General features: G+C 41.1%; 1 protein-coding gene across 2 annotated transcripts in view; it reads right to left on the bottom strand.

The window, feature by feature from the left end:
- The window catches only part of AHR (aryl hydrocarbon receptor), a 178,601-nt gene that overhangs the window by 39,816 nt on the left and 128,785 nt on the right, over nucleotides 1–10,000 (bottom strand). For both annotated transcript variants that reach the window (XM_075315371.1, XM_075315373.1), the window contains exons 4-5: nucleotides 9,917–10,000; nucleotides 1,791–1,911 (exon numbers count right to left, since the gene is read on the bottom strand). The exon at nucleotides 9,917–10,000 is cut by the window's right edge and continues 6 nt beyond it. In XM_075315371.1, coding sequence (XP_075171486.1) covers nucleotides 1,791–1,911; nucleotides 9,917–10,000 — 205 coding nt within the window. The remainder of the gene's footprint in view (nucleotides 1–1,790; nucleotides 1,912–9,916) is intronic.

Raw genomic sequence — 10,000 nt, 5'->3', positions numbered from 1 at the left:
CATACATACATACATACATACAGTGGAACCCCGCTTAACGAGTAACCCAGTTAACGAGAATTTCGCTTAACAAGCAAAGTTTTCTGTAAATTTGTAACTCTGTTTACGAGAAAGCTTTGCTGTACGAGCAAATACTCACCACACACACTTCCGGTTCCGTACATCCACTGCGCTCTAACCTGCTCTTGCAGTCCACACAAACACACACAAGCACGCACAAAACACGCACGCACACACATACATACAGTATTATGCTCACCTTACCTTCCGTTCCATCGCCGATCTCATGGTTCTTGTAGTGTATGCAAGGTGTCAATTCGCATTGAATTGATGATGCCCTACAACTTTGTAATTCACTTTTTTTCTCTATCTCGTTCCGTTTTCGAGATAAAAATGCTAACTCCGTTGTTTTCCACCAGGTGGCGCTATAGGTGGTTTATTGTGTAGCGCATAGCTACTTTACTATATCTAAACACCACTTCTATGCCTATAGCTGCCGCCGTTCTCATGTTAATGGTGGTGGACAAGATATGGGTGGACACACTGTATATATACACACACACACACGTGTATATATTATACCTATATATATATATATATAACTGCACATACAGTACAGACCAAAAGTTTGGACACTACTCAAAGAGTTTTCTTTATTTTCATTACTCTAATAATTGTAGATTCACATTAAAGGCATCAGAACTGTGAATTAAAACATGTGGAATGAAATACTTAAAGTGTGGAACAACTGAAAATATGTCTTATATTCTAGGTTCTTCAAAGTAGCCACCTTTTTTTTCTCTTAATGAGCTTCAACAAGTAGTTACTGGAAATGGTCTTCCAACAGTCTTGAAGGAGTTCCCAGAGATGCTTAGCACTTGTTCACCTTTTGCCTTCACTCTGCGGTGCAGCTCACCCCAAACCATCTCGATTGGGTTCAGGTCTGGTGACTGTGGAGGCCAGATCATCTGGTGTAGCACCCCATCACTCTCCTTCTTAGTCAAATAGCCCTTACACAGCCTGGAGGTGTGTTTGGGGTCATTGTCCTGTTGAAAAATAAATGATGGTCCAACTAAACGCAAACCGGATGGAATAGCATGCCACTGCGAGATGCTGTGGTAGCCATGCTGGTTCTGTATGCCTTCAATTTTGAATAAATCCCCAACAGTGTCAGCAGCAAAGCACCCCCACACCATCACACGTCCTCCTCCATGCTTCATGGTGGGAACCAGGCATGTAGAGTCCATCTGTTCACCTTTTCTACAAAGATACAGTGGTTGGATCCAAAGATCTCAAATTTGGACTCATCAGACCAAAGCACAGATTTCCACTGGTCTAATGTCCATTCCTTGTGTTCTTTAGCCCAAACAAGTCTCTTCTGCTTGTTGCCTGTCCTTAGCAGTGGTTTCCTAGCAGCTATTTTACCATGAAGACCTGCTTCACAAAGTCTCCTCTTAATAGTTGTTCTAGAGATGAGAAGGTGTGTCCGTACTTTTGATCTGTACTGTGTGTATATTATATATATACACACACACACACACACACACACACACACAGTATATATCTCTATAAAAACAGTGTTTACTAAGTACCCTATGTTTAATTTATATGCACTATGCTTTTATTCAGTTACAGCAGGATATACGTCCATATTATTTTTGTCTTTGGTTTATCTATATATATATATATATATATATATATATATATATATATATTATATATATACACATATACATATACATATACATATATCAATCACTACAGGCATCTTAAAAGGATTAACCCTGTACCTGGAGACCTCTGTGTGTCTGAAGACTGCGCCGGATCTAAAGCCCAATGTAGCTGACGCTGGAATTCGGGCCGATCTTCAGTATGGATAAGCTCAAAAACACTTTGGTGGATTACATCAGACTGGAAAAAAAAGAAAATAGATTATTTTAATTATTTTACGACTATTGCCTGATAGTGGAGCATTACTTCACCAATATAGCACCATAATAATAATAATAATAATAATAATAATAATAATAATAATAATAAACATTACGTGCTATACAAATCTCACAATAATAGAATGGGCTGTGTAGTTGGATATTGCCGACTGCCCAAACTAGACCGGTTTCCTGCCCAAAATGTTTTTGACGTGGTGTTCACGAGTGGGGTGATAAAAGTAATTTGCCACCTAGTAAGTTCTTTTATTTCCCATTTTGATAGAGTAGACTTTATTAAAAGCACCCGGTGGCTCATGTTTCATTACTAGATATGCAGTAAAAAGCTCAGAACAAAATATCGCTGCATGCTTGGGGGTGTTTTGTGTAGACGTAACAGATTATTAATAATGTAAACGGCAAATGCAGAACGCTGAGCAGACATATGGCATTAAGTGAGAGCTGACAGGGAAGGTTTTATATGGTGGTTTATTTAGCGTGAGCTAATATTTGGATATAAAACTTTATTGGATGCAGAAAGGTCTTGGTTCAACTTAAAAGAAAGAGTAATGAAAAAAAAAAGTACTTTACAGTAACAATTAGGAGTAACCAGCTAATCCGGTTAAAAGCCTATTTCGATTCCAGTTGGATGAATACTTCAAGTGACGGCAGCTAAGAAAAGACATAAAAGGAAATAGATATTTTCTTGATCTCAACTGCCATTTTTGGAATTTCAGGATCCTGACCCCTATAGTCGTCCAAATTGAGGTCAGTGCAGCTTCCAGGGCTCGGGTTACGGCACCCTTAGGATGTGTGCAAATGTTGCATTTTTATCGTGTTTCTTTATGTGTTTTTGAGTGCAGATTTGTCACAAAACCTAAAGAGAGTTCTGATGCCAGCAAAGTCAATGAGAATCCTAAGGTGTCATGCACACGTCGCTTATTTGTCACTTGGAAATTTGATGCACAGAATATAATCTGCAGCATATCAATTTTTGTGTGTTTTCACCTACTGACTTCAATTATGTAAGGGAAAAAAACCTATTTTAGGATTTGCTATATTTTTTTGTAACATTTTTGCTTGTTTTTTGCATGCATTTTTAGACAGCAGTGAAGTCTATAGCGATACATATAATTATATACACACATACACATATATATATATATACCTATTTGGCCACAGTGTCAATGTGAGTATCATGGGTGTCCCTTGGGTACACTCACATGTTAACTTTTCTTTTGCACTGTTTATAGGTATTATAATGGTTATGTGTGGCTGTTATTTGATTTTGCACCTCAGTCTGCTCATTTGATTGCACGGACTTAGTTCTCCCTTTGTGAGACTCCCATACTTTCACACTTTTCAGCCATAATTCACACACAGTTTACTTTCTTTTGTCTATATATATATTGAAAATGCATCAAAAAGTGATTTTTTTTTTTGCCGCTGCATGTTTCCAGCCAAGAGATGCAGATATGGTGCAGAAACGTCTTCATCCAAATACTCAACATGTGAACAATACCCTTACAGACAGACATTAAAGTGTACCTAAATTATTTTAGATGAAGCCCAATAGATGTACATTATTATGATTGCTTGCTTTTATGAGTGATGGTTTCTCTGACTGTCCCGAGGCTGCATACAGTTTTGCACAAGTTGAACCACAAAACAATGGAGGGTGAACTCTCAATTCCAGCTCACCAGTTAGATGGAAGTCTGGTCAGATGGTGCACAGAAAGAAAATCTTGGCCATGACACTAGAAAAAACGAAAAAGTCCAGCACGACATCCAAAATATAAAACTTGTTCTTCTTTATTAATACATGTTAAAAAGGTTAACAACCTGGACGAGAGACGCGTTTCGGAATATGCTTCCTTATTCACAGTCCTACTTTACTGAAAACAGTTTTGCTGATTAGAGAAGCTATAAAACTGACCTTCCTTTGAGCTAGTTGAGAATCCGGAGCATTACATTTGGTTCCATTAAACTCTCAACATGGCCAGAAAAAGAGAACTTTCATGTAAAACTCAACAGTAAATTCTTGTTCTTAGAAATGAAGGATATTCCATGCGAGAAATTGCCAAGAAACTGAAGATTTCCTACAACGGTGTGTACTACTGCCTTCAAAGATCACAAACAGGCTCTAACCAGAGTAGAAAGAGAAGTGGGAGTCCCCGCTGCACAACTGAGCAACAAGACAAGTACATTAGAGTCTCTAGTTTGAGAAATCAACGCCTCACAGGTCCTCAACTGGCAGCTTCACTAAATAGTACCCACAAAACGCCAGTGTCAATGTCTACAGTGAAGAGGCGACTCCAGGATGCTGGCCTTCAGGGCAGAGTGGCAAAGAAAAAGCCATATCTGAGACTGGTTAATAAAAGGAAAAGATTAATATGGACAAAAGAACACAGACATTGGACAGAGGAAGATTGGAAAAAAGTGTTATGGACAGACGGATCAAAGTTTGAGGTGTTTGGATCACACAGAAGAACATTTGTGAGATGCAGAACAACTGAAAAGATGCTGGAAGAGTGCCTGACGCCATCTGTCAAGCATGGTGGTGGTAATGTGATGGTCTGGGATTGCTTTGGTGCTGGTAAAGTGGGTTATTTGTAGAAGGTAAAAGGGATTTTGAATAAGGAAGGCTATCACTCCATTGTGCAATGCCATGCCATACCCTATGGATTGAAGCAGAAAGAAGCAGTCAGCTGGTATTCTATCTGTAATGGAGTGGCCAGCCCAATCACCAGATCTCAACTTTATTGAGTTGTGGGAGCAGCTTGAGCGTATGGTACGCAAAAAGTGCCCATCAAGCCAATCCAACTTGTGGGAGAGGGTTCTGGAAGAATTGGGTGAAATATTTCCAGATTACCTCCGCAAATTAACAGCTAGAATGCCAAAAGGTCTGCAAAGCACTGGCCAGCACCGGAGAGTCCTAACAGTGCCCCCCCTCCCCCAATAACCAAATAATGGCCGCTAGTCTGAATACGTGTCTCTAGTACATGACTCGTTACCTGACTTTTGCAGAAAATTGCATTTCATTTAGAAAAAAAATGAAATAAAAAGATTGTTTGCCTTACGGTGAACCTGGTGAATTATTCTTTTAGATTGTAGCTGTAAGGGTTTACGGCTTAGCACACAGCGCTGGGTCTGTACATGGAATCAGCGCTCCGCACACAGTATAACATTTCAATCCCTGTTGTTCTATGGACACCGTTTAATATAATAGAAACAAAACCTGAAGAAAAAAAAAATCTGTTTTCCTTGGCTTGTGAAAGCCTCATCTGTGCCAGCTGATACTGACTGATACTGAGGAAATACCAAAGCAATCAAAGTCATAGTGTTTAATTAGAACTTCACACGCAACTTTTTTCAGGGCTTGGACCTTACAGCCGGAAGAGTAAAAGGGCATTTTTAACCCCGTCTTTACATGTCTGCCAGCACAGCAGAGGGAAGTCTATGTATAAGAGGAAAAATAAGATAGACAAGGCACTCCAATTTGGAGTGCCTGGTCTATATTATTTTTGGATACGGATTTGGACCCTACCAAAGCACCCATTCCTTAAAATAGAAGTGCCGTGTCATTCTCTATAATATATGTATAAGAGCAGACATAATGTAACCTATTGACTTTGTTCACGTCTCTCACTTTCACTTGTGCTTGGAGTTTTACATTCTGAATATACATGGACGACTTAAAGGGAATCGGTCACATTGTACATTGAGGCCGATCTGTGAACAGCACTGTATTGAGAGTGAGAAACGGAGAAGGATATATAGGGTTATTGGGAAATATTCTATATAACTTGTATTTACTGAAACTCCTGGTTTTTGTATTTATAGGAGTCAAGGGGGCGGTCCTACTCGGTGATTGACAGCTATCTGCCTGTATATACGTCTATTGTTTCATCTTTGTAACCTTTTTTGACTACTGTTATTTTTGTACATGAAAGGATTATTCCCATGTCCAAGAACTTATCCCAATATGTAGTAGGTGTAAAAATAATAATGCTACTACTAATATTAGCAAATACCTCTAATTAGAAATGTAGTATAGTTCTTCTAATTCACTATGCCACTTACCTCATGTGCAAGGCATTGTAGGACCTTAGGTGTCCATGATTATGACCAAAAGCAACTAACTGACTATATGTGTGGTTGTAACCATGGATACCTAAGGTCCTGCAGTGCCCTGCACATGAGGTAAGAGACATGGCTATATCAGGAGAACTATAATAACATTTCTAATTGGAGGTATTTGCTAATATTATGATTACACCTATTTCATATTGGGATAAGATCTTGGATATGGGAATAACCCTTTAAATCTAAAAAGTTTACCTACTACTCCTGCAGATTGCCAATATATTTGCACATCATTTCCTGATGTGACAGGTTCCTGTTAATACATAGACTAGGCAAATTACGGCCCCTGAGGAAGACCACGAAACGTGCGCATTGGGGCACGTTGCACTTTGCGGTGTGACTGTTATGGGTGAGTGTGATATATTTATTCTTGTAAATGATTAATTTTTAATAAAAAAAAAGTTTGTTTAAAAGAACTGAGAGTCCTCAGTGGTTGATACCTTTTAATGGATAACTGAAAAGATGGTAATAATAGCAAGCTTTCCAGACTACTCAGGTCTCTTCATCAGGCTAGGTATAACAAAATCTGAAGAGTCACATATTTATACACAACAGGACATAGAATAGTGCAGTAAAAAAACAAAAAAAAATATCAATGGCAAGGGGGCAAACTGTTGTGGCCATAAATATTGCTGCAGTTCAGTGTGAAATTTTTAATATTCATGCTCAGTGTTTCATTATGTATTACACCTCTACTGCAATCCAATGGCATTGAACGGTACTGATTACCTTATTCAATTTAATGAAATAGCTGAGTATAACTTTGTACAACATGTCCCTCCAGTGAGGAAGGAGACAAACTCTAGCGCCACCTATTGGAAGTAGCAATCCTTAAAGTCAAAAGTGGCCTTTTAAACAAGCCTTTTCATAAGACTTCGGATTTAATGCCAGATCAGAATCCCAATTTGCAGACACTGTGTTTCAGGGTGATTGGCCCTAGTCAGTGCAAACTCTGGGTATCTGATCTGGCTTATGAGAAGCTATGTGGGGACCACGGGGAAGACTATTCTCCTTACTGAGACCTGACAAACAAGTCTGGCTGCCAGTGAGGGACTTATACCTGCAATACCCCTCTGTGAAATATGCAAATTGTCCCTCCAGTGAGGAAGGAGACAAACTCTAGCGCCACCTATTGGAACTAGCAATCCTAAGGCTATGTGCACACGTTGCGTTTTTTTCAGCGCGGAAAAAAACGCACCCTCTGGCAGAGGGGAGAATTGTAAACAATGCGTTTTGGAACAAACGCATCAAAAACGCATGCGTTTTCCGTGCGTTTTTCATGCGTTTTCTTCAGGTGCGTTTTTGACCACATGATCCAGTGACAGTGCCACAGTACATCCAGTACACAGTGTCAGCCTTCCTGCAGAGATGTGAGTGGTGTCTACGGGAGAACGCAGCTGCCCATGCCCACGATTTGGGTTCAGGCTGCTGTGGAGCTCTATGCTACCTGCAGAGAACACTCTCGTCTCCGTAGCATAAATTGACATGCTGATGCTCGGGAAGCTGCACCACAGGTCAGTATATGCTGCGGAGAAAAGAAGCACATTGGGCATGGGATTTCTAAAATACCTTCCACTGTGCTTCTACTGCACACCGCAGCGTTATGGACGCAGGGAAAACACACTGCGCCCATAACGCTGCAAACCCTGATTGTGGGCACACAGCCTAAAATGTGTGAATGGATGTCAAACATATATATAACGTCCCACCCCCCCTGCATATTCTAAGCTGGCGCACTTTAGTGCCTTTCATGTGGCACTAAAGGGTACCTAGCCTTGTATTTAGCCCAAAAAAAAAAAAATTAAAATAAATGAAGTGGGGTCCCCCCTATTTTTGATAGCCAGTCAGGGTAAAGCAGACAGCTGTAGCCTGCAAACCACAGCTGACAGCTTCATCTTGTCTGGTGATCAATTTGGAGGGCTCCCCAAGCTGATTTTTTTTTATTTATAAATAATTAAAAAACAAAAAACAAAACGTGGGGTACCCCCCAAATTAGATCACCAGCCAAGGTGAAGCTGACAGCTGGGGTCTGGTATTCTCAGGATGGGAAGAGCCATGGTTATTGGACTCTTCCCAGCCTAAAAATAACAGGCCACAGCCGCCCCAGAAGTGGCGCATCCATTAGATGCGCCAATCCTGGAGCTTCGCCCCAACTCATCCCGCGCCCTGGTGCGGTGGCAAACGGGGTAATATATGGGGTTGATACCAGATGTGTAATGTCACCTGGCATCAAGCCCAGCAATTAGTGATGTCACGGCGTTTATTTGATACCAGACATAACTAATTGACAGTAATAGCAAACAAAATTGACAACCAAAAAAAAATTTATTTGAAAAAACACTCCCCAAAACCTTTCCTCTTTCACCAATTTATTGAAAAGAAAAAAAATTGGGTCTGCAGTATCCATTTTTGACGTCCCACGTCGCCTTTGGACCTTCTAGAATATGGGGTGCACGCTCAGGGAACGTGTCCCCCATTTTCTAGTAGTGCAGACCCTCCATTTGAGGAGAGTGGGTGCAAAGAATCTGCACCCACTCTCCCCGGGTCACAGCTAGAGAGTGCCGAGCAGCAGCACCCAGCGCAGCTTACACTGAACACCGGAACCAGTCAGCTGCTCGGCACAAGTGACCGGCGCGCACTGTGAAGGAGGAGGGGGCCGCGGGGGATCAGCGCTGTGACAGGTACGGGGGTTACCGGGGGACACTAGACGACACCGGGGGGAATAGGGGGTGACCTGGCAGGGCCTGGGGAGCAGTTTTCTGTCGCATGTGTTATTGCACATGCGACAGAAACAGAGGAGTAGGGCGGCTGGTGCGCTGCTGTGCGCGCGGCCATGTTGGATTTTCGGGAGGGGGTTTGGGGGTCGGGGCGGGCACTTTGGCGACACCGGGGGCTTTCCTGAACTTTGCCAGGAAGTGAGGTCAACAGGAAACCTCTTGACCTCACTTCCAGGTAAATGCCTGCGTTCTGTATGCCGACAAAGCCCGCGGACCGCAACAAAAAAGCAGCTCACTGCGGTGTAGCTGCGTTCTGACCCGCATCATTGATTTCAATGGGGGAGAGAACGCAGCCACACCGCACAAAAGTAGTGACATGCTGCTTTTCTTTCCGCACCGATTTTTGGCATCCAAAACGCTGCGTTTAGAAACGCAGCGTGTGCACTGATTTTTTGGCTCTCATACACTTTGCTGGGAAAGCTGAACGCATGCAATTTGCCACTGAAACGCTGCGGTTCTAAACGCAGCGTTTCCGCGGTAAAAAACGCAACGTGTGCACACAGCCTAAAAGTCAAAAGTGGCTTTTTAAACAAGCCTTTTCTAATTTTGTACAATAATAATAAGATGATATAGGGCTACCAGTCATCTGATGGGTATCTCTGTTTAGTGTTTTTAGGGATTTTCTCTTGCACTTGATCATTATGTCTATGTAAATTATATGTAATTTTTACATTTCCTCTTGCTGTAAGATATTTGGTAATAAAAACATTTTCTATTTTTTTGCAATGAGGTTTCTACTAGCATTTATTATTGCGTCTCTTATGGCCTTGACTACTAAGGTCCCTCTTTTTCTCCCTACATAGTAATCCATGAGCTTTGGGGTGTAGTCCTTGGCCTGTCCACTAATATGGTCCTTTCATCTGCTCTAATTCGTTTGATACATCTCAAGTTGAACACTTGTACTTAGGTGTCCCAACTTTGGGCATGACGTCCATATGGCCATATATATGTATATATAATAACAAGCAGGTGTTGTACATATAACAAACACAAAATATAGAGAGAAAAAATAGCTACAAAAATATGATAATACTAATTTTATACTTTAAGTAAAGAAATACATACTTGCTGAAATCCAAGATAATCTTGAATGGTGGATGATGAAAAAAAGACAAGTCCATCGGAAGCCACCACCAGCACAAATCCATT

Source organism: Anomaloglossus baeobatrachus, chromosome 6 (assembly GCF_048569485.1).
Source record: "Anomaloglossus baeobatrachus isolate aAnoBae1 chromosome 6, aAnoBae1.hap1, whole genome shotgun sequence".
Classification (NCBI taxonomy): domain Eukaryota; kingdom Metazoa; phylum Chordata; class Amphibia; order Anura; family Aromobatidae; genus Anomaloglossus; species Anomaloglossus baeobatrachus.
This window is presented reverse-complemented; position numbering and strand designations above follow the sequence as displayed.